This window comes from Pagrus major, chromosome 14 (assembly GCF_040436345.1).
Source record: "Pagrus major chromosome 14, Pma_NU_1.0".
Classification (NCBI taxonomy): Eukaryota; Metazoa; Chordata; class Actinopteri; order Spariformes; family Sparidae; genus Pagrus; species Pagrus major.
This window is the reverse complement of record NC_133228.1, coordinates 2325726-2350583: the sequence shown is the minus strand read 5'-3', so window position 1 is coordinate 2350583 and position 24858 is coordinate 2325726. Positions and strand designations below refer to the sequence as shown.

Below are 24858 nucleotides of genomic sequence, written 5' to 3'. Positions count from 1 at the left end.
ATTGTTCCACGATTTAACAGATTTGAAAGAAAAAGCAGATTGGGCAAAGGCAGAGCTACGCTTAGGCATGTTACAATCTCCGCTTGAGACAGATCTTGAAGCTCTGATGGAGTGTTCAGAACGGAGTGTAACAAAGATTTTCAACGGGGGAGGAGCAACATTATGGATTATTTTGTACACTAAACGGACATCAGAATACATCATTAAGTTATCGAAGCTAAGCATTTTATATTTCTTAAGTATTTCACAGTGATGGTACTGTTGTGATTTTCTGTCTAAGATTTTCAGGGCTTGCTTGTGGAGTGACCTGATGGGTTTCAAGACAGATGTACTTGCCTGAGACCAACAGGACATACAATAATTATAATGAGACAAAATCATGGCATTGAAATAAGTTTTAGAGGCTTCAACAGTTAATGAATTCCTGATGTTTCTAAAGTTTGATAAGTTATATTTTAGTGTATGGCTCATTTTTTTGATATGGCTTTTGAATGTGAGAGTGGGGTCTAATATCACACCCAGGTATTTGAACTCATTAACATTTTTTATTATTTCTCCATTGACATAAATATTTGGAAAAACCGTATTTCGTTGCTTGTTTGAGAAATACATGGTTACTGTTTTATTAGTATTTAGGGTGAGACGGGAATACTGAAGCCACTGTGTAACTTTTTCCATTGCCATTGACAACTTAGCAGCCACTTCTTCAGGATCTTTCCCAGTAGTGTACAAAACCGTATCGTCCGCATACATCAGGGTCCCTACTCCATCACACACAGATGGAAGGTCATTAATGTATGCGCTAAACAGCAGCGGTCCTAAGATGGAACCCTGCGGCACCCCCAACACACAGGCTTTTAAAGAGGATGTTTTATCATTAATCCGCACACACTGAGAGCGGCCGAGTAGATAGGACTGGATCCAATTTAATACATTACCTGAAAGTTTAAACGATGACAGCTTTGAGAGAAGCACTGAATGATCAACTGTATCAAATGCTTTTCGTAGATCTAGAAATAAGGCACCCACCACCCCTCCTTTATCAAGGCTGCTTTTAATGACTTCTAGGAAGTAGCAACATGCAGTTTCGGTAGAATGGTTTGCTCTAAACCCAAACTGCATAGGATGCAGTAGGTTTTCTTTATTTAAATGAGCTACCAGTTGTTCAGCAACTGTCTTTTCAATAACTTTGGAGATAGCCGGAAGTATATTGATCGGTCTGTAGTTGCTCACTTCCTGTCTGTCACCTGATTTATGTACAGGAGTCACAATGGCAGTCTTCAGAGTGCTAGGAAATATGTTTTCATTCAGTGACAAATTTATAATTTGAGTGATGGAGGTAGTTAGGACATTCTTGTGTTTTTTAAGACAAACAGTATCAATTCCCCAAATATCTTTGGCCTTTGAATTTGACAACGATGATAAAATTTTATTTACCTTTGCTTCATCTACATTTTTAAAAAACATGGCATTTGCCTCATTAGTTGGAACAATAGGGAGTTGTATTGGAGGGAGATTACCTCCCAATTCTATAACAGAGTTGAGAAAGTAATCATTAAAACCATCTGCAATAGCTAAACTGTCAGTCTGTATGCTACCATTTAATTTAAGTTCTATAGGGGCACTTTTAGGGCGAGCTCTTCCACTGAGTTGATCTATGCCTTTCCACAACAGTTTAGAGTTTCCTTTTGCTTGTTTAATTATCTCAAGAAAGAAATTGGCTTTTGCCTTTCGAAGCTGCCCTCTGACCTTATTTCTAAGGCTTTTAAATATCAGGCGATCTGTTTCCAAGCCAGATTTTAAGGATTTTTTTAGTGCTGCATCTCTTGTCTTCATTAGGTGGGATAAGGTGTCATTAAACCAGGGTAAAGTTTGTTTACTTTGCTTGACAAGCACTGTTTTAGTGTATTTAGACATAAGTGTACTAAATGTTGATATCAAATCCACACAGGCCTGCTCACAGCTCACATTATTACCTATATCCTCCCATTTAGTTTTCTTGACATCATTCTCAAAATGGTCTATATCTTTCTTTGGAATCAAAGAGACATGTTTCTTCCCCTCCATTCTATTTTGGTGTTTGTACCTCAACTTGGACAGCTGCCTCGCTACCAAGGTGAGATTATGGTCTGACATACCTGTTATTAAATTATATGTTTTTGATATACGATCAACTCTGTTTGTAAAAATTAGATCCAGCAATGTTTTTGAGGATCTTGTTATTCTTGTGGGGTTTTTTATCATCTGAGTCAACTGAAATTTAGTGGATATATCCTTTAATTTCTTTCTGCGTGTTTTGTCCAGCCAATTCAGGTTGAAATCTCCCATTAGGATCACTTCTTTGCCATTCTTTAACATAAATCATAACCCCACCACCCTTCCCTTTTTTACGATCTAGTCTAAAAACGCTATAACCTGTGATGCTGTAGACACTAGAAGGAGTTGTTGGAGTTAACCACGTTTCAGATAGGCACAGATAATCAAGGTTAGATTCCAACAATAAATGTTCAAGTTGCTCCGTTTTTGAGACAATACTCCTTATATTTAAGTGTCCACCAAAAATTCCTTTAGGTTTTACATTCGGGTCCCAGAGCACCTTCGCATGATTTACAGTCTGAAAAAGTTTATAAGTCCGTTGTTTTCTGATCGCGATACTGTTGTTTCGTACTGCAGTGTTGTTAATTGAAGATGGGCAAGCTTGAAAAGCAGTGTTTGAGGGAGGGGACGGAGACGGAGACGTCAGGTTCATTATATTTAGATTTTTATCTTTGTGGGATTTTTTTGTGGGATTTGCTAAACTATACATTTTTGGAAAGGTTATTGTATAAGGAGTCAGAAAATCAATGTTTGCATTTGCTCAGATGTCTATATGGCGGCCATATTGAAGTTTAAAAAATGGCCGCCGTAAAAATTTAAATTGTAGTATCTTGACTTCTGGATAAGCTGGAATGTTGATTTTTACTGCTAAACCCACATTGTAAGGGTCAAGGAATCCAATGGTGCTAGTTACACTTTACCATATTAACCCTTCGATGCATGAGTAGGTAAAAAATGACCGGGTGTGGTTGTTTTCTTGCAATATCTTTGTAATGAAAAGTTATCATTTCATATTCCAGCTGTTCTTCAAAAAATATTTTTTTTTTATATCACTCATTAAAACATTTAATATTTATTGTGGGAATGATTACAAAGACATGCACAATGCAAACCTACTAGAATGGGTGCTGAGAGTGATCCACACACAAAGTAGTTCCTGTTGAAAGATTTTATTTGCAGTGATGTTTCGAGCCAATGGCTCTTCCTCAGACTTGCTATATCAGCAGTGTCATCCCTTAAGAACATTGTTTTACAGAGCATCTAACACATGTATAGTAAGTATTATCTTCATTTTACCTCAGAAAATATGTTATATATTTCAACAACATATTTATACATTTATGACTACAGCTAACTAAGCTAGCTAATATTACTGTATAGTGTGTGTCATATGTGACTTTTGCTCCTCAGACTTCTGGTATACTGGGATAGTTGTTGTGGAACACACAACAAACTATATCAGCTGTGTCATGCCTCAAGAACATTGTTTTACAGAGCATCTGGTACATGTATAGTAAGTAGCCTATTATCTTAATTTTTACCTCAGAATGTTATATTTCAACAACATACATTTATGACTGCTGCTAACAGTGACCACATAGTTCCTCCCAGCCCCAAAGGCCATCCTTAATTTGGTCCAATGCAAGTGTAAATCTGACTGCTCTTCTGGGAGGTGCTCCTGCAGAGCTAAGGACTTAGCCTGTATTGACATGTGTCAGTGCAGCAGCCAGTGCCAGAACGATGACGATTCCCAAGCCATGATGCATGAAAGCGATGATGATTATGATGATGTATAGAAACTGTCTAATTAAAAAGGTTGCTTAATCATACTGTGGTCTAAATGTGCATGTCGATAGTTCCAGAACATCCAAGTTTTACATTAGCTAATTTTAAACTCAAAGAAAAAACTCTTCAATAAAAGGAACTCTGAGTTATCTGACCAACTGCTTGTGATTTTTTTTTTTTACCCATATTGTGGATGTATTTCAATGGGATGTTAAAAAAAACATGCTTTTTGAGGAACATGGAATATTAAATGTGAACAACTTTTCATTACAATGATATTGCAAGAAAACAACCACACCGGGTCATTTTTGACCCACTTATGCATCTATGGGTTAATGTGGTAAAGTTTTGTAGCTTTGTAACTAGTACCATTGGATCCCCTGACCCTGAAAATGTGGGTTTAGCAGTTAAAATCAACATTCCAGCTTTTACAGAAGCCAAGATATTACAAATTAAAGTTTTACGGTGGCCATTTTTTAAAATTCAATATGGCCGCCAAATAGACATCTGGGCAAATGCAAACATTGATTTTCTGACTCCTTATGCAATAACCTTTCCAAAAATGCATAGTTTAGCAAATCCCCCCAAAATTCCCACAAAATTATATAGTGAACCTGACTATTAGTATGTAAATAAACGAGTATGTATGTTGGTTAAAACAAAGCTTATAGAATTGTTGTTATGTTATTGTCATTTTAATCAACAAAGATAACCAATGAAAACCACAAAATAGGTGCTGAAACAATTATTTTAGGATTAGGCACCTGAAAGAAATTAACATCAAGGATTCCAATCAAAACTCAAAGGTGTAATCTGTAAAATACTATAGCCAGAATTTTAGATTTAAACACTGAACAAAAATGAACCAACATCATCAACCCAATACCACTTTGTACCACAAGAGGTGATTGTCTTATAACCACCGTAGTTTCAGCTGGGAGATTTTTGCGAGCAGTGAATTCTCTGTTTTAAAGCTCTTTTTTGGTCTAATAATGTAGGCACAAAAAACCTGTGTAAAAATGAGAAGTGAAAGTAAAAATGTAAAGGAAATGTGTCTAAAAGTGTAAAAATTACACTCATTTTCCTTACTAAACAGAAAAACAAAACCATACACCTTGTGAATTCAAGTTTCTTGAAAGAGGTTGGTATGACAATGGTTGTGCATTCAGTTGCAGTGGCCCGTAGTTTCTTTAGATCCTTGCTACGTTTCTATTTTTTCGACTCCATCTGCGAGAGGATCTCCACCAGCGGCATCTGCCGAGCAGCCAGCCAGACAAGCGGGTCAAAACACCACTGAAAAGTGACGCTGTGACCACCCGAGGAAGAGAGGAAAGAGAGGCAGCATCAGAGCTAAGCTGACTTAACTTGGACCAAGAGCTGTTACGTGACCAAGCGTTCTTCTGGCTAATGTGCGGTTGCAGGTGGCACGAGTGTTGCCAATTTCAACACCGTAAGAGCGTAAGAGCACGACAAAACTGCTCTCCCCAAACTTTATGAGACAGTGAGGGAACACATGTCGTGTGTCATGTAGGCTGAAAGACGTGCAGGCAATCAGCTTAACTACTGACATTTGGACCACCAACGTGTGCCCCATGTCTCTGCTGAGTCTGAAACACAGTATTTCCGTCAGCATTTGCTCTTCAAAGTGCGCTGCTGCAAGCAAACGAGTTCTGGATTAAGTTTTAAGTTAATTATTTATTCCTAGATTTATTTAAGTTGCTGTTGCAACACTGTTTTAAGCTGTTCCATTTAGTAGTTCCAGTTTTTAAAGGAATTGTTTTTTATTCCTAGATTTCTTTATTTGTTCTTTTTCAGTTATGACTGACTGTCAAAATAGATTATTAAAGAATGTTGTATGGATTAACCCTAACCCATTCTCTGTAAGGTTTTACCTGAGCCAGGCCATACAACAATGATAGCAATCATATAACATCCATACAGGGTTAGTAGTATGTGCAGATGTTCAAAGAAAAAAACATTTTTTTTTAACAAGCACTGGTATCAAATCGGTATTTGGTATTAGCCGATACCCAAAGCCCAGGTATTGGAGTTGGCAAGGCCGGCTCTAGCCCATTTGGTGCCCTAGGCGAAATTACTCTTTACTTTTGAGCGCATCTAGACAGATATAGAGTAGATTCACTCATTACTGTACAAACAAAAAAAAACAAAAACTACAGCAGACAGAATAGGACAAACAACTGTTGCAGCTTGCAGCAGTTATTTGCATAAGTGGTGTGTTCAACATAACATTTATAATTACCTTATAATAAAAGATTCACTACTATTTCACAATAAACAACACAGAGTACAACCTGCGGCCTCTACTTTGATTCATGATTCATTTATCCTTCTTAGTAGCTATCAGTGTCATTGTCTAGCGTGTTAAGCCAGCGTTGCTTTAACATAGCTAGCAAGCTAATACAAATGATACAGCTTCACACAAAACGACATCTAAAAAAAGATGACATAATGTTACCTTTATATTTGGACTTCTTCTCCTCCTCCTCTTTTCTTCTCTTACGGTATCGCGCACCCGAGGGCTTTGACGGCCGTTTCATCTCAAAAAATAAAAAAACATTACCTGTCTGTCATGGCTGTGTTTATAATCATATGGATGCTGTTATAATGTGTTGTGATTGAGATCCTGACCCACCATGCATCCTGGAAAGTGACAAAGTTACGTTTTTCTTTTTTCTTTTATTCGTTTATAATTATATAATTACATAATCGCCATCAGGAAACAGGACGCTGTCTAACTCTGTCACTCGCGGGGAGGGATGCTATTTTCTTGGGGAAAGTTCACTGAAGTCTCGGTCAGGAAGGCTGACCGTTGCAGTAATTTTTTTCACCGCGACAAACACTTCGTGAGTTAAAGTTTTTTGACGGGGACAGATGCTGTTTTTTGGGCAGAAATGTGACGAAGAGTCGGTAGGACAGACACTTCTCCACATATAACTGTGGTATTTTTTTCCTCACATAAGTGGCCAAAGACATTACCAGTTACTACGTTACTGTTGTTTGGTCCTGTAACATTGCTTTGTGGGACATGTCTCTTTATTTTGTTGAGGACCTGTTTAGTTATCAGATAGTGAACACCATCAGATCGACACGCCCCTGCTCCGCACTGCCAGCTTATTTGTTCACACTCGCCAATACTGCGCATCAGAGGCGCAGCGAAATTTCCCCCCCTCGCCGCATCTGAGACTTTCACACAGAGGACGATGCGGAGAATTGCCGCAGGATCCCCACACTCAAACGGCAGTGTGAATGGGGCTTGTGACTGCAGCCCCAGACATCAAAAGAGCTCTATTGTGTGGTGTGTAAGTAAGTATGAGGACGCACCACCATCATCAGCCGCAGTATAAACAATGACAATTCAAGAGAGAGAACAATCCACTGCTCAACGTCAGCAAAACCAAGGAGCTGATTGTTGATTTTAGAAGGCAAAGACACACACCCCTGTCTACATCAGTGGAGCTGAGGTCAAGCAGGTGAACAGTTATAGGTTCCTTGGAATTACCATCTCTGAGACTCTATCTTGGTCATCACCAAATGTGCAATGTGCAGGATTCCTGAGATAATAAATAATAAAAAACAACATTGTGCAATGTGCAGGGTTGAGATAATAAAAAACACTAATATGACCTGAGTTATATTTTTGCCATCAACCTACTGAGAGAGAGCTCTGGACAGACAGCCATCTCCCCTGCCCTATGTGTACAACCACTGAGCTTGCTTCTGTTGAAAAGGCTGCTGGCCGACTTCCATCGCTGAACCACTTCAAGATAAAGAGGCCTGGTAGGACCCATCTCACCGATAACCACATGTTGTCTCCGGGATAGCGCCACCCAGAGCCACTGTGAAGAGGTTCTGTCCACCACATCTATTACCATGGGTCCCAACCGAGCTCTAAACTCCAGCCCAGCCTTTCCAGCTCAAAAGTAGGCACGGACGATCTTCTCAAACTGCTCATGACAGGGTTGATGTCAAAATAATATAACAATAATAATCTTATTGACGGTAATTCAACCTCCAAATTCTGCATCTTACTTCAGTATTAGTTACTAGAATCCGTATTGATTACATTATTTTTTCCAGCATTCCCCATTCACCATTCAATTCACTGTCATCATTTTGACTGCTTGTTATGGTTGATATTTGTGTCTGATAATCATTTAATTTAAGCCACTGAACTAGTATTTTTTTCAATTTATTAATTATAATTTAGACTCAGTTGTTGTTCTGACGGTTATGAATTTAATCGAGAAGTCACACTTTAGAATATTTGACTGATAACGTAAGAAATTATTGATTTAATTTAATCTAAAGAGGTGGTGTCCCTAAAACGAGTGCAAAATCATTGAGTTTTAACTACATATGCTAATATTTGCAGTTTGCTTAAAGCATCACTACGCCCAAGTACCACCTCACAAAGCTGATGACATGGCTTTACACTCAACTCAAATGTATATCTGAGAGGTAACCTTGTAAACTTTACCTCCGAATCTGACTACACAAGGTGACCAAGTTTAAATGGACACTTGTCTGGTTGACAGAAAAAATAGTTAACATTGAGTTTGAAAGGAGGTTGCAATTTGTCAGTAGCAGTTAGTAATGTGATAATATTGAGTTAGTATGAAGAATTGCGGGTGTTTGCAGACAGCAGAGAGGTTTGCTGGCCCTCTCATCAGTGCAACAGTCTATCATCTATCCTTAGCACAGCAGCAGTGAAAAATAGCTCTCCTCTCCCTCTGCCACCTGGGAAATTTATAGCAGATTCTCATATCCTTTGCTCCTTCTGTCCTGCTCGCCTTCATTTTCTCCTCTCATTATTTCTGCTCCCTGATGTCTGGCTGAGCCTCCAGTATTCCCTTATAACCTTTCTGTCTGTCAGTGTATCCTCGCTCAATCCTTCCTGCTCTTGTCTTAGCCATTTGACACTGGCAGTGGGCAGGTAGAAATCTAAAAAAAACTTTTTGAAGGTAATTATGACTTAAGGTCTCAGCTTCCCCCAGGGTTTGCTCTGTTCAACCTGAATGTTAATGTCTTCTAGGCTAAATCATACAAGACAATAAGATTGCTTATCCTAGCTATACAGATGACAACCTGATGTACTTTGCTTTCAATTAACAGGTGTGCCTTGTCAAGAGTTAATTTGAGTAATTTCTTGCCTTCTTAATGTGTTTGAGACCATCAGTTGTGTTGTGCAGAGCTAGGGTTGTTACACAGTCCAATACAGTGAATAGCCCTATTTGACTACTGTTCTAATCTATATTATGGCACCACTCAGCTAAGTAAAGAGAAACGACAGTCCATCATTACGTTAAGACATGAAGGTCAGTCAATCCGGAAAATATCAAGAACTTTGAATGTATCCTCAAGTGCAGTCGCGAAAACCAACAAACACGTGATGAAACTGGCTCTCATGAGTACCACCCCAGGAGAGGAAGACCAAGAGTTACCTCTGCTGCAGAGGATAATAATCATTAGAGTTACCAGACTCAGAAACCGCAAATCAACAGCACCTCAGATTAGAGCCCACATAAATTCTCCACAGAGTTCAAGTAGCAGACACATATCAACATGAACTATTCAGAGGAGACTGCATGAATCAGGCCTGTGGGGGTGCTTTGCTGATGACACTGTTGGTGATTTATTTAAAATTCAAGGTACACTTAACCAGCATGGCTACCACAGCATTCTGCAGCAACATGCCATCCCATCTGGTTTGCGCTTAGTGGGACCATCATTTGTTTTTCAACAGGACAATGACCCCAAACACATCCCCAGGCTTTGTAATGGCTATCTGACCAAGAAGGAGAGTGATGGAATGTTGCATCAGATGACCTGGCCTCCACAATCATCCAACCTAAACCCAACTGAGATGGTTTGGCATGAGTTGGACCGCAGAGTGAAGGCAAAGCAGCCAACAAGTGCTCAGCACCTCTGGGAACTCCTTCAAGACTGGAAAACCATTCCAGGTGCTGTTTGTTAACAGACCGACAATTACAGCCACAGTTTGAACTTTAAGATTGTGGGTTCACAAAAAAAATCCAGATGAAGTTTAATGTGATTAACAGAAGCTTAATTTGCACAAAAATTAATAATCAAGATATCAGCATCGCATCCCGACATGTCCAATGAGATAAAACTGTGAGAATGAAACAGGAACTGAGCATAAACCACAAAACCTGACAGAAAAGCAGATGCCGATCCAGCTGTTAGAGTTTCTCCAGAGATCAGCCTCAAAAAAAGTGATCATCCAGCGAAACTGTTTGCCGTCCGCTTCAAAGATATTTAAGCTGGTATAAAGCACAGGATTGATTATAACGTAGGGTATAGACAGCAGCTGAAATAATGCAGAGTACTTACAGCAAAATAAATCTGATCTTTATTTTAAGCCAACCTTGAATCAAGTTCATCGCAGTCTAATTTCCAAGTGTAGGTTCAAACTATATTCACTATAACTTTAGTCATGTAAATGTCTGAACTTATTACACCTAAACTGCAGACACGTTTGATTTTCTTCATGGTGATGATGTGCATCAAAATTAAACATTGTGATTAATATCAGATGGGCTGCTGGTGAGTGAAATAATACGTCATTAATGAGGAAACCATAACATTACCTGCACTATAAGAAACGATCCAAGTGCGTCTATATATATATAGATAATGGCATTTTTGGCACAAATTCACCAAACGTCTCTACAGCTGTTAAAGCCGACTGACAGCTGATCCAGCTGTGATCAGCTGCAGACGTCATTAGAAACACTTCACGTGACTCTGCAGAGGAAAGGACGTCTCATTTGTCTTAATACACATTTCTGCATATCCTCTCTCCTCCTGTGGAAAGGACGCAAGTGAGGGAAACATAGATACAATTTAAGTGAAATGGGACATACCCATAGAGGCATGTTTTGTCCCCTCTACAGAGGTATCAGAGGTGTTATCCACTGATCCAGTCTGAGAGTAGATTGACTCTTTCAATCAAATGAGAGCCTCATGAGTGATGCTGTCATTGCTTTGTGTCTTTACACAGTTATACTGTTTGTTCTGCTTTGTGATGTCTAGTTGACAATTTCTGACAAACATCTCTGTTGGATCAAAAAGGTGTTTTGTTGAATTAAATTTGCTGAGGGCTATCTGTGTGTAGATCATGTAACTGACTTTTGTCTTTGGGTTATTTGTTCCCATCAGACAACTCAGCAAAGCAGAACGCTCATGAGCCACCTGACAAATGACTCATTTCCCCTTTCTTCTCCCTGATCCCTCACTACTTTTTCCATCTACCTTCGGTTTCTTCTCATGTCTGTAAGCCTATGTCCACGTGTGAACATGTGCACACAGGGGTGCTTCATAGTGTATGTGTGTGTGTGTATATGTGTGATAATTTGTGGTTAGGGGGCCTTGCAAAGTATGGAAAAGGGAATTGAATTTATGACCCAGACCCATCAGATGATGGCAGGTGGTGAACATTCTGCTGCATGCTAAACAGCCTGTCAGCACCACCTTGGAGGGCTGCCTTATCTGTATGTGTGTGTGTGTGTGTGTGTGTGCGTGAGCTTAGGACAACCTCTGCAAGTCCTCTACAAGTCTGTGTATGCCTATTGACCTGAGCCTGTGTTTATTTCAGACTCTGTCTCCCATGTCTCTCTCTAGTCGTCAATCTCTTTAATAGCCAATTGGAGCAGAAGTCAGGGGAACAAAGGAAGACAGTGGAGGGAGGAAGAGGGAGGAGCAGTGCTAGCTCCTTTCCGTCTTCCTGACATGTTTTCATTGTCATGTTCAGAGGGGATTTGCCCTGTGTCCCCCTCCTCTCGAGTCGTCAGCAAATGGCTTTACAGCCACAGCGAGCTTCTGACTCTTCCGTTATATTGTCCTGAGGAAATCAATACCTAACCTGTGGCTGTTCTTCACAGCCTGACTGCTCAGAATTCAGTCCAGCACGGCCTCTGTCAGAATCGATGAGGACTTTAGCTTAGCGTCTTTTGTGTTGTAACCTTTTTTTGCTGGAGTCAGAGGGGTGAAATCGACTAAGAGTGGTGCTTGGATTTGCTGGAATTCAGCTGTAGGAAAGGAATGATAATAGCTGATTAAAAAAAGATTAGCTTGCTAATGTAAACTCAGAGGTCCACTAATGGCTTGAAACACTGCACAACTTTCTGTCTTGTTCTGCCAGAATCTTCCAGTCATGGTTTTCACACTACATGACTGATCAGCAACAAGGGGTACACACTACAAGATCACACATGTGAGACGTGACACAGGAATACACTGTGTGTGATTTGCAATGAAAAAATGAGGAGAGGATGGATTATGATAGAAAGAAAACACATGATTGCCTACTCGTATTGTGGTACAGCGAGGAGCCATGGTCAAACATGCTGGTTAGACTGGGTTTGGAGAGCTGCTGCAGATGACAGCAGAGGAGTGGAGGCTCTGCTCTCATTGCCTGTAGCATGTACATGGCTGTCTGACCGGTCTGCGACTCAGAGACTCAAAGTCTCAAAGACTTTGAGGACAAACTCATGGGCCAGGAGCCTGGATAGACACACCCCTGCTATTTTGCCGTGACTACTTATTTTGTCTGTATCATGCTTTCAGCCAGTTCTACTGACGACAATTGATGATGCCAGAAGAGAGTGCGGTTTGCCAGTGCATGATGGACTAAAAGTAATAATGACCATAGTAGTTTCCCCCTGGTCTGAAAGATGGTCGGAGATGGGGCAAGGTTTTCATTACTAAAGTTTGCTGCCACCCTGTGTTCATGTGGTAACGTATGCTCCAACCTGTACAGTAAAATGCATTTCTCCTACAGTCTGTCACATTCAATCCACAATCCATTCCTCCTCACTCATGCCAGAAGGAAACCAGCTTGAGCTGTAATGACAGTGTGTTTATTCTTGCACTGCAGTCATTGTGAAAACCATTTATAATTCCAGGACCTGTCCCCATCACTGTGGGTAAATTTGAAAATGCTGCTTATGTGTCAAAAGGTTTCCGCCCACAACTACCAAAACAATGCAAATCTCTTCTGCTTCGTCCAGCGGTCGACAAAGAAGTAAATGCGTTACCACTATATTCTTTATGGCAAGAGGAAGTATGCTGGGCATACTCAAGAATCCATCTTTAATGGTGTTGAAAACACGAGTGTGGACGTGGTCTTAACTCAGACAAGTTTAACATTGCAGGGGGAGGTGGGGAGTAAAATATTCACATTGCTCGGTAATCATCGTTCAGGACAGAATTGTTAAATTATACCGGTAGCTGGCATTACAACAGCAGGTGGTTGTGCGTGGCCAGTTACTAATCAGGGCAAGATTTAAGCGGGGGCCAGAGTTGTGTCTGGGGCCAGTGGGTCATCCAGCCAGCCATTCCGTAGTACAAGCGGGTGTGAGGGAGACTTGCAAGCACACGCGAGTGTGCCTCCAGGCAAATATAGTATAGTGACTGTTTAGGCTATAGAAATGTGCTAAATGACGTTTCGCAACCACTCCGTTTACTGTGCAAAAAAATAGTGCAGCCATAAAATAAAATTTAAGTAAGAAAATAAAACTGAAAAAGAGATTAAAATAAAAGACTTAAATTGAAATAGAAATGTATATATATATATACATACATACATATTATAAACAATAACTAGCTATAAATAAGAGACAAAGACAAAAGTATTTACAGAAAGAACCATGTGCAAACTCTGTGTGCAAAGTAGTAGGGTGTGTATGCATGTGTGTGACATATGGTGTGCGCTGAGTGTGTGTTATGTTGTTTTATGGGAGTTTATTGTCCGAATGGCCGGAGGGAAGAGGCTCCTCCTCAGACCAGTCCTGGCCATGACACTGCGTAGGCACTTGCCAGAAGGCAGCTTCACAAACAATTCATGGTTGGGGTGGTGAATGTCCGTCATCTCCTGGTTCTAAGTTGGATGCTCGTGTAAAAGTCTGTTTAGCTCGTTTTCAGTTGGAAAAAGAAGAGCAGGAATTTCAGCTCCGGAGGGAGTTGGAATTCAGAAGCTTAAAGAAGTTGGAGGTGGATACAGCTATTAAGATGCGTCAGTTAGAACTGCAGGTTAATGCAGATCCACCTGCCACAGTTTCTGCTGTTGCACGGCTCTCGTCGGATTCCGCCAGCACTTTTGATGTGAGCAGGCACATTCTCACTGAGTCTTACTTCAGTGCATTTGAGCGCATTGCTGTGGCTTTGCACTGGCCGAAAGATGTATGGGCTATTCTCTTGCAGTGTAAGTTAGCTGGTGAGGTTCAAGAGGCTTGTTCTTCAGTCTGTGGAAGATGGTCTGGTCTATGAAAAGGTTAAAGGTGTTATATTAAGAGCATATGAGCTAGTGCCGGAGGCTTATAGACAGCGTTTCCGAGGCCTCAGGAAATCTCTGAACCAGACTCATGCTGATTTTGCCAGGGAGAATAGTATCCTCTTTGACAGATGGTGTTCGGCCTGTAAGGCGGATGACTTGGTTTCTGTGCGTGAGCTGATGTTAGTGGAGGAGTTTAAAAACTGTGTTGGAGCGTACTGTGGTTTATCTAAATGAGAAACGGGTAACCACTCTCCAGCAAGCTGCTACTTTGGCGGCTGAGTTTATGTTAACTCACAAAAATGTTTTTGTCAAGCGTGATTCCTCCCACTGTGAGCCTTATCAGAGAACAGGGGAAGTGCAGGTCACACGTCCAGCTGATTCTTCGTCGGGTGTTAGAGGTGAGAAAGTCTGTTTCTTCTGCCGGAAGTCCGGCAATTGCTGATTGCGTGGTGTGGAAGCGTAAACAGCAGGGTCAGACTTTAAAGCAGCCAAAGGGAGTGGGTCTGATTAAGACGGTGTCTCCCTGTAGCCTGCCCACCTCTCCTAAAGCCCCTGATGAATGCTTTAAACCTTTTATCTTTAACGGTTTTGTGTCACTCACAGGAAAGGCTGAGGATCAGCGTCTGGTCACTGTGTTATGAGACACTGGTGGCTCGCAATCCTTTATCCTCGTGCCTGCACCGCTACATTGTATTCATGTGCAGTCCAAGTTGGTTTCTGGTTTCTTCCCCGTTGCTGGCCGCTCATGTTTTCCCATTGATGGTATTGATTTTGTCATGGGAAATGACGTAGCTGGGGGTAAAGTTTATCCTGATCCTGAAGTGGTGGATCTTCCTATCTCTGGGTCTGAACCTGACAAGCTGGTTCAGAGTCATCCAAAAGTCTTTGCGGTTAGCATTTTGACCCGAGCTCATGCTTGTAAGCAGGCTCAGGAGGTAGATCTGTCTGACTCACTGTTCTCCTCACTGTTGCCCTCTGTTGGTGAAGTAGGGAACTGTCCTTCAAAAGTGTGTGAGAATGTAACGGAGTCCGTTGCTTCTCCTGAGGGGTAGTGTCACTGACTCGTGAGGTGCCCAGAAAAGTGATCCCTCTCTAGAAAAACGTTTTGCTGCAGTTGTTGATACTCCTAGTGACTGTGCTAAAAAACAGTGTTTCCTTTTTGATCATGGGGTGTTAATGCGCAGGTGGGTTTTACATTCAGCTGAGGCAGCAGCTGATACTGGTGAGGACTGGGGTACAGTTACCCCTATCTGTACCAGATAGTTGTTCCAGTTGGTTGGCGACAGCATGTGCTAGAGCTAGCGCATAAGCATTTGTGGTGTCACTAAGACATATGACCGAATTTTGAAACATTTCTTCTGGCCTGGCATGAAAGCTGATGTTGCTCATTTCTGTAAAACCTGCAGTTCATGTCAGATTGTGGGTAAACCAAACCAGGTTGTGCATCCTGCCCCATGTGTCCAGTTCCTGCTGTTGGTGAGCCGTTCGAGCATGTCATTGTAGACTGTGTTGGACCATTGCCCAGAACAAAGTCTGGTAACCAGTTTCTTTTAACAGTGATGTGTGTGTCCACCCGTTTTCCTGAGGCGATTCCTCTAGGAATATCACTGCTCCGGCAATCACTAAAATGATAACACAATTCTTCACAACCTTTGGGCTACCAAAAGTTGTGCAGACTGATCAGAGTAAGAATTTCCTGTCTAAAACTTTCAAGCAGACGTTAGAGGTCTTGGGTGTCTCTCACTCAGTGACTAGTGCGTATCACCCTCAGTCACAAGGTGCCCTTGAGTGCTGCCACCCAATGCAGTTACTGTGCCAGACTTGTTTCCACCTGTTCTCCACATGGAAGACTATTGACAGCATCGGCCCTGCTGTGTTTATCACAAAGTTAGACCTCCTTAATGGATACTGGCAGGTTCCGTTAACACCAAGAGCGTCTGACATATCAGCCTTTGTCACACCTGACCATTTCATGCAGTACGCTGTGATGGCGTTTGGTATGAGGAACGCACCACAAAGATCAAACCAGGGGGTGGAGCATGTCTCTGAAGAATGGAGTGGTGCTTCTCCTTGGTCAGGGTGGAGTCAAAAGCAGTGTCAACATGACTCAGGCTTTTAGCAGCACACTCTGTGACTTGGCATAGACTTATTTGATTGGGTTCTGAATGTCTACTTAGACAACTACTCCCAATCAGTCACTTAACGTTGGACAACCAGCTGTTCACTTTATCCTCAGATAGACTATTCCACACTTAAGTATGGAGATAAACAGGATCATTACAATGATCAAATTGTAAATTGGGGCTGATTAAGTCTGACAATTGATAGTGTTGCTGTGTGATTCAAATTTTTCTCTGTCTCTTCTTCCTTCCCTCCTCTGTTTCACATCCATCTTTTCTTAACACTGTCCACCTCTCTCTGCTCCCTCTCCCCAGGATTCTGACCTATTCCTACCTGCTGTCCTTCAATGCCTGGCTGCTGCTCGCTCCCATCATGCTGTGTTATGACTGGCAGGTAGGAAGTATTCCCCTCGTGGAGTCGCTGAGCGACGTGCGCAACGTGGCCACTGTGCTGCTGGCCGTGGTGATGGTCACTCTCTGCCTGCACTGCATCTTCTCACTGCAGGTAAGGGCAAGAATTTACAGATAGCATAGCATTCACAGATACTTGTCTGTCCTCATTACCTCCATCAAGGAAGTTGTGTTTTCACTTGTACTCTAAAAATAATTCAGTGGCTTTGTAAATATTACAATAATAAAAAGTTATACTACCTTAATTATATCTATGAATGTCACTGAAGTGATTGTTTGGGTTGGACATACAAAAATAAATGCCTAAAAATCTACCAGGTAACTTTGTCTTAAAATGAAGTCTGTTATTTAAGTTTATTCCATGGTCTGGGTTAATACTTGGTACTGATCGGCTGGAAGGTTTGAACTAACTTTTGATATATGGAGCCCTCTAAAACTCAAGTAGTTCCAGTGAAACTGCCTGTTTACTGTTTACTGTTCTCTATATCCTGTTTCTAAAATGAGCAGCATCGGCATCAGCTGGCTGAAGACACCTGGAGGCTTGAAATAAATTAAATAAAAAAGAAAAATGAATATCTTATTTGAAACACCAAGGGTAGTCCCTCACTGCATCATCCTCTGAACACCACAGGGTGGCGCTGTAACACACAAGCTGCAAAAAGAAGCCTACACTCAGGGCTGTAGTAAATTATAAAGTGAGTAACCTGAGTGTCCGCTGGCTGAACTTTCCATAACAAGTAATGGATTACTCATAAATAGGTGAGTAGTCCTGTTTGATTTTAAAAAGCTGGTTAAACTGACTTTATGTGCGTTCACTCCTCACTACACTGTCCCTCTGAACGCACTGTATCAAGAGATCTTCCCACATCCTGTTCACTGTTCAACTCTCTACTTCAGACTGCAGCCGGACACACTTTTATTAATTTGTGGACAGTGATGTGGCTGGTTAGCTAGCCTATCTTATTGTTTCACATGCTGTGAAATTATATGAACTGTTTGTCTACCGTATGCAATGTTATGGACTTATGGAATCGTGCTAGCATAACGTCAGCTGTCTGGCTAACACCTGAGCTGACGGGTTCAATGAGCTGAGTGGAGTTTATCTGCCGTTGCCAGGAGTCATATCTAAGGTCCGCCTTATTTACTGGACGTTTCCATAACATAAGAACCCGATGGGATTGTAATGATTGTTTCAGCTATTAGTCAAACTCTCCGGTGTTACCAGGGAAACAGAGTTTCTGCTTATGAAAAACTATATTTTAATTGCAAAACACACAAAAATATACACTGGTCTCAATGTTTTGTTTTGTTTTCTTTGGCAAGTGTCCATAGTCAGGAATTAATGGACTATGACTCGGATGGTTCAATTGAAACTGAATTCACATAGTAACTTATTTTTTCTATACCCAGAATTGAAGTTAAAAGACTAATTATGGATGTTTCACTCACCAGTTGTTGTCCCTGTTCGCCCTGTTTAGTCCACTGTCCTCCATAGGACAAAACCATCTGAACAAGTTCACCTTAAAAAGATTACGGTCACTTTTTTGAAAGGCTTCAGGCTAGTACCTAGATTCACATTCACTCAGATTCAAGTTAACTTTATTGTCATTTCCCTAAGTATTTGCATACTCAAAATGAAACAAATACCATTTCAACCAGCTCGGAAAAACATCCACCTTTAAAAAACATTCAAAAAAGAAAAAAACACCACAGAATGGCAGCATTCACAGCTAGTAGTGCTAGTTGTAGTGACGTTAGATTGATTATCCATCATTCCATCATCATTTTGGATGCGGTTGTGTGGAAAGGAAGGGAAATAACAACGGCTTGCTAGTGTATTTTGTTAATAGTGCTGTTTTAAGTTCCACAATGCAAATATTACGATTCTGTTCTTTGTTAGTCTTTGTAACACGTGTAAGCTCAGAACTTGTTGGTTTACATTAGTTATTGTCATTTTTGTTGTTGCTGGTTAGTTGTAACTATTAGTGAATCTAATCAAATCTGCTTGCAAGGGGCTTTAACAAAGAGTGTGTCCTGGGATGGCCACCCACCCTGCACCTGCAATTCCTCCACTTCTGGGTGAGGGGGCTTCATCAAGAAAGTATCTTAAATTAAAACATTTAGTAAATTTAGCACATTTGTCTTGTTAAATAATGTTTTCCAGTTAAATCTACTGAGTAAATCAATTGTATCATTTTATTTTTGTGGATTTGGCTCAAGGTTACTATTTAATTGATATGTTCTGGATTTTTAATTATATCAACTCTTTTATATGACATCATACTAATGTTTTTTTTAAATTTTGTTAACAGTTCATTCAAATATATTTAAAGGATTTCAGAGTTTTTAAATTTACTTAATAGTTTTAAGTATAAAAAAGTTTTACCAATAAAATTGAGTACACGATAGTTTAGGTTTGTGTGTCAAACCTAAACAGGTGTGTCAGTGTGTCAGTCTGTTGGTTGGTTGGTTGGTTGGTTGATTGGTTTGTCAGCAGGTTTGCACAAAAACTAAAAAAATTAGTCTTGGCCCAGAATAGAACCTATTAACTTCTGGTGCGGATCGAATCTTTTTCTCACTTGCTTTAACATTGTGAGATACTATAATTAATTTCTCATGGGATAATGCATGGATCTTGATGGAAGAAATTCCTTAGCGGCTCCATTTTAGAATCTCTGGATCTACCTCAAAGGTCAGCTTGCTACCAATCAGTCCATTCTTCTGCTGGTTAGATTAAGTCTATACTCAACCTATCATCTCAGTGACACCCGAAGCAACAACTCTGCATCAACACAGTCCCTTTGAGTAACTTTAATGGCCATGACACATTTGACTTCTCAGTTCGAATGTGTGTTAAAGGCGTAAGCCACAGGCCGGTGATCATTTATGACATTTTCTCAGGTGCAGTCTTTGAATGGATTGTATGAGTAATAAGAGCTCATCCTGTCTCTCTTTACTTTGAGCCTTTTTGAGGCTTCCATTTAAGAGCACTATGTGTAATTACAGAGCTGTTAGTCAGTGTTTTTCCAGATCCCAACGGGACTCTTAATTATAGCTTAATTAAAGGCAAATGTGCTGAAAAGGTCACCCAGTCAAGCTTCTTTATGTTAAAAATCACATACACATAACATCAATTACAACAACTATATTGTGTTTCAGTTGTAGAAGTGCTGCCATTTCTAATGACAATAAAAAAATTATGGCATTTTTCACTTCTCATTATGTCCTTACAGTTAATTTAATGGGTACTGAAAAACAAACTATTGCACCGGGCTGTGCTCACCCTTCAAAACACACACAAACACTAACTCGTATGATATACAGTATGTTTTCATGTGCTTACTGAAGTCTTGGGGCATGAGGCACAAACACCCAGATTATATACACCTCCTCATTATTACTTTATGTTTTCTAGCCAAGCTCAACTCATACACCTCTTGTTACCCTGGAGACAGACCTTGCTGTGTGAAAAGTGTGTGTTTGTGTATGTACGCAGTGTGTATTTTCCAAAGGTGTCTGTGTACGAGGTTTTCACTCTCTCAATCAGCTCCAGCTTGTTGTAATACCAGACCTGCCAACATGTACGCATTTTTCGTACTCGGCACGCATTTTGACCCTTAAGTACGCTTGTATGAATTGCTGCTCTCCAGGTACGCATTTTGTTGCATCTCGCAATTTGCCAGTTTCAGTTTTTATGCAAGTTCAATCTATGAAGTTGATTCTGCCCCTGAGCCACAACAATCTGCGTGTAAGTGGAGTGAAAAGCTTTTGGCCAATCAGAGCGCTACATTTTTACACCCTCGCCCACCTGCCCCTCCTAGCCAAATGCTTTGCGTGTTCAATTTAATTCAGTGCCTCAAGCAAGCCAGGGTGGCCGGATAACGGATCCCTCTTCAGCCGCTTGCTGTCACTGCTAATCGCCTGCATCCCTATAGTTCTCAGCCAATGCAAACAGCATTGAAAAGGTAAAATTAAGACGTTGAGTTTACCCGACGATGTTGTTAACCACTCGTCAAAGTGGTCAAAGTCAAAACCTTTCATTGATGTTGTGTGTGTGTTGCAAATAGTAGGCTAACCGTAACGCTTCCCCGAATCCATTACTGCTACAGACAAAACTGTAGGCTTGCGTGCCATGGCTGAACCGCCTCAAAAAAGGTTCGGATACCACAAAGATTTCTTGACAGCTATCAGGAGAGATGGCCTTGCCTCAACATGTCCAGGCTACCTCATCACGTGTTCTCACCGTGTGCAAGACAGACATTGACATCAGTCACCAAGGGGCAACAGGTAACGGACACAGTCCCACACACAAATACTCCCCACCCCCCAAAACATAATGATATTAAAAATAAAAGGATGAAACGTTCGTAGTGTCAATAGGCTAGCATATCACACCCGCCATCCTTCCCATTAGTGGGGTGGCAGTTAGAAAAATGTTGAAATGTCTAGGCTATGTGCTGATTAATGTAAGATAAATAAATAGAATAATTACAGAACAGGATTTAGGTTACAGTTAGGCTATTTTTTTTTTAGCCTAATTGAATTTATGAACATTAAAAATGACCATGACATCATAACAGGGAGTCCAGCTGTGACAAGCTATGTAGCTCAAGTTAATGATGCATAGCATAGGCCTATTGGCTAGGCCAATGTGACGGCAGCTGACACAATAGGCATTTAATGCAATGTCACCCTTTTAAAAGCCTATCTGAAATTATCAGACCCATGTTATTTATTAGCCTATAATCGTGTCTCTGCCAGGCTTAAATCTTGTGCTTTTGTAGTAGTTGCTTTAGGCCTATTTAAAGTTGGTGCTTTAAGAGTAAATCATTACTTGGACTACTTCATTTCCCTTCAGTAATCAGAAGAAGGCTATGTGTTAACCTGGTCTCATTCACATCTTTAACGCAGAAGTACTTAGGCCTATTTATTAGCTCACTCTGCTTCCTATTAGTTAGACTAAGGAAAATATATGGGCACAAAATATTGGACAGGATATAAGATAACATTTGTGTATTTTCACTACATATACAGCCATTCATCCACTCCCTTCATCTACACATTAACAATTTATTGTAATCTAGGAGGTAGTGATGAGCCAAACAATGTAGCTGAATATAAATTACATGTATCTAGTTTTCCTTTGAATGAAGTGTGTGTGTGTGTGTGTGTGTGTGTATGTGTGTGTGTGTGTGTGTGTGTGTGTGTGTGTGTATGATGTGTAATGTAATTCATAATATTTGTAACAACATGCAGGAATATGACCGACTCCTAGTAGCCTATCATAACCCCCCCCCCACCCCCCACCCCCCCACGGACCATCCGGGCAGAAACACTTTTCACAAACTTTAAAGCAGAGCACAATTTGCCAGTGGCTATAGCTGACCATGCTGGACCATTATTTAAGAAGATGTTTCCAGATAGTCAAATTGCCCAGCAGTACGGCTGTGCCCGAAGCAAGACAGCAGCTATAATGAACATACTGTCCTCGAATGATGAACAGATCATCAGTGACCTTATGTGCTGTTCCCCATTCAGCATTGCAACCAATGGTAGCACAGACATGGATGATGTCAAGCTTTATCCTTTGGTTGTCCGTGTCTATGATCCCAGTGTTGGAAAAATAGCTGTTGTACTCCTGAAAATTGTTGAGTGTAGAGAGTCTACCGGCGAAGGGATATACATTCTCATTGACCAGGAACTAAACAAAAGGAAAATACCATGGGGCAATTGTGTAAGCTTTGCTGCTGACAATGCCTCTGTCATGCAGGGGTTAAGAAAAGGTGTCGCGGCATTCATTAAGTCACAGTATCCCTACATTTACATGGTCGGTTGTGCATGCCACCTGATGCATATAGCTGCGGAAAAGGCTGCAAGACGTCTATGTATTGACATTGAAGACATGCTCATCATGATCTACTACTACCTTGACAAGAGTAGCAAGAGGAAAGCTTTGCTGTGTGACCTCCAAATGCTGTGCGACACTGATGCAAGAAAGATTTTGAAAATGTCCTCGACCAGATGGCTGGCTCTTGGCAAATGAGTCAATTGACTCCTCCAGCAGTGGAAACCTCTGACTCTGTTTTTTGCTGAAGAGGCAGCAGGGAAGAAGGCAGCTAAACCTCTCACATCCTCAGCTCATCCCTCTCTGAAGAGCCCAGCTGCTCCTAAGCCCTCAACTCTCACACCTACCTCGGGTAAGCTTGCTGTCTCAAAGACTTTGTCCTCCAGCTTTTTGAAGACCAAAGTCCACCAGAGAAAGTCCAAGACCGGACCAAGCTTCACACCAAGCTCCACACAGCAACAGGCAAGGCCTACACCAAAACAGCTGCAGGCGTGGCCTACACCGAAACAGCTGCAGGCAGGGTCTACACCCAAGCGGCTAGAGGCAGGGTCTACACCCAAACAGCTGCAGGCAGGGCCAAGCACTACACAATTGCAGGCAGGGCCCACACCCAAAAGGCTGCAGGCAGGGTCTACATCCACATAGCTGCAGGTAGGACCTACACCCAGACCGCTGCAGGCAGGGCCAAGCACTACACAGCAGTCAGCTCAACCACCCAATGGGTTTGACCTAAATCAATTTGTTTTTCAACAAAAAGAAATGGGTAAAAAACAGAAGGATCTGTCCAAAAAGAAAACAGAAAAGGAAAAGAAGATAGAAAAAACAGGTCACAAAACCACAGAGGGTGTATGCTTTCTTGACTGACCCATAGTCCAAGCTGTATGCCCTTTTTTAAAAAAGAGCTATACCTTTTATTTGAAACCGCAAATCAGAACCTGCAAAAAGAAGAGCCATGTGTGCCCACATTGCTGCAGACATTGGAGCGACAGTTACAAAAATAGTTTTTGGCCTTCTGTAAACCTGAGTGTGTTGTGGAAATGATGGAAGAAGTAAAGAGAGGATGCCAACCTACTCTGTACAAATCCAGTGAACACCAGCGGCCTGATGATGAGCTGTCCATTGGACATGACACACAGACATTTATCAAAAGTCAGGCTAACTTACCTCTTGGAGCTTTCTTCACCGATGTAAGGAAATATTTCAAAGCAGCTGAGTACATGCTCTCTAAATTCCCCTATGGGGACGAATTGCTGTGTCATGCTGCCGTAGCTGATATAAGCAGACGGCAAACAGCCAAATTCTCCTCACTGACATACTTTATAGACAGGTTCCCCTGCTTGTTGGGAAATGGTGTTACAGTGGATGAAGTGGAGGAGGAGTTTCGGCTCTTTCAGTCCACCACCTTGGATAATGGTATTCTTACCAAATGGCTGATGAAGCTTGGAGAGAATTAGGTGTGATGGAATCAGGAGGGAAGAAACTTTTTGCAAACCTCTCCACAGTTATGCTATGGTGTGTGTGATTTTTCACAGCAATGCAGACTGTGAAATGATCTTTAGCTTGGTCACTAAAAACAAAACACAATGTTGTGCTAGCCTAAGCACAGAGATGCTTAGTTCTCTGGTGACAAGAAAAGTCATGATTGCCTCAAAAGGCAGCACTTGTTACAAAGAAACTTTCACTGACGCACTACTTAAAAAAGCCAAACCTGCAACCTTTAACAAGTTAAACAATGCAAATGTTTAAACACTATGCATGGAAAATTTTAATCTTTTTCGTTGTTTGTTTTTAGCAAACAGATTTTGATATTGATAACTGCTGGTTTTGCACATTTATTTAATGTTTTGATTTATTTATTTGCAAAAAATGTCCTCAGTTTACTTTTATTTCTGGCAAGATTCTCAGGTGGAAGAAGTTTCCATGGGCTATGCCTCCTGTACAACAGTTTGTTTCCAATTCAATGTTGGGAGTGATTGCAGTAATTGTATAACATTTATGGTCTACATGTATATGGTTATGGAGTAACTAAGAAAAGTAAAGCATTGGGCTACATTTCAAGTTTTTTTTTACAAGGTTAAGAGCCCATGTGAAGCAACAGGTAGACAGCTAAAACAGTTAAATGTAAACTCTTTTCTTTATGACCGAAACACTTGTCCAGCTCTTCTGACAATAAATCTTGATTGGTGAAAGTATATTATGTATTATTTCTTTGCTACTTGTATTATAGTGGATGTTTTGAAGCATCTGGGGACAATGGCCTGACTGAGGGAGATGTTGAAGATGTC

At 41.0% G+C, this 24858-nt stretch overlaps 1 protein-coding gene across 1 annotated transcript in view; it reads left to right on the top strand.

Annotated features, from left to right (window-relative positions):
- tmtc1 (transmembrane O-mannosyltransferase targeting cadherins 1) overlaps nucleotides 1–24858 on the top strand; it is a 281545-nt gene that overhangs the window by 170485 nt on the left and 86202 nt on the right. Inside the window, exon 7 of the mRNA XM_073481208.1 lies at nucleotides 16633–16822. Within this exon, the coding sequence (XP_073337309.1) occupies nucleotides 16633–16822 (190 nt within the window). The remainder of the gene's footprint in view (nucleotides 1–16632; nucleotides 16823–24858) is intronic.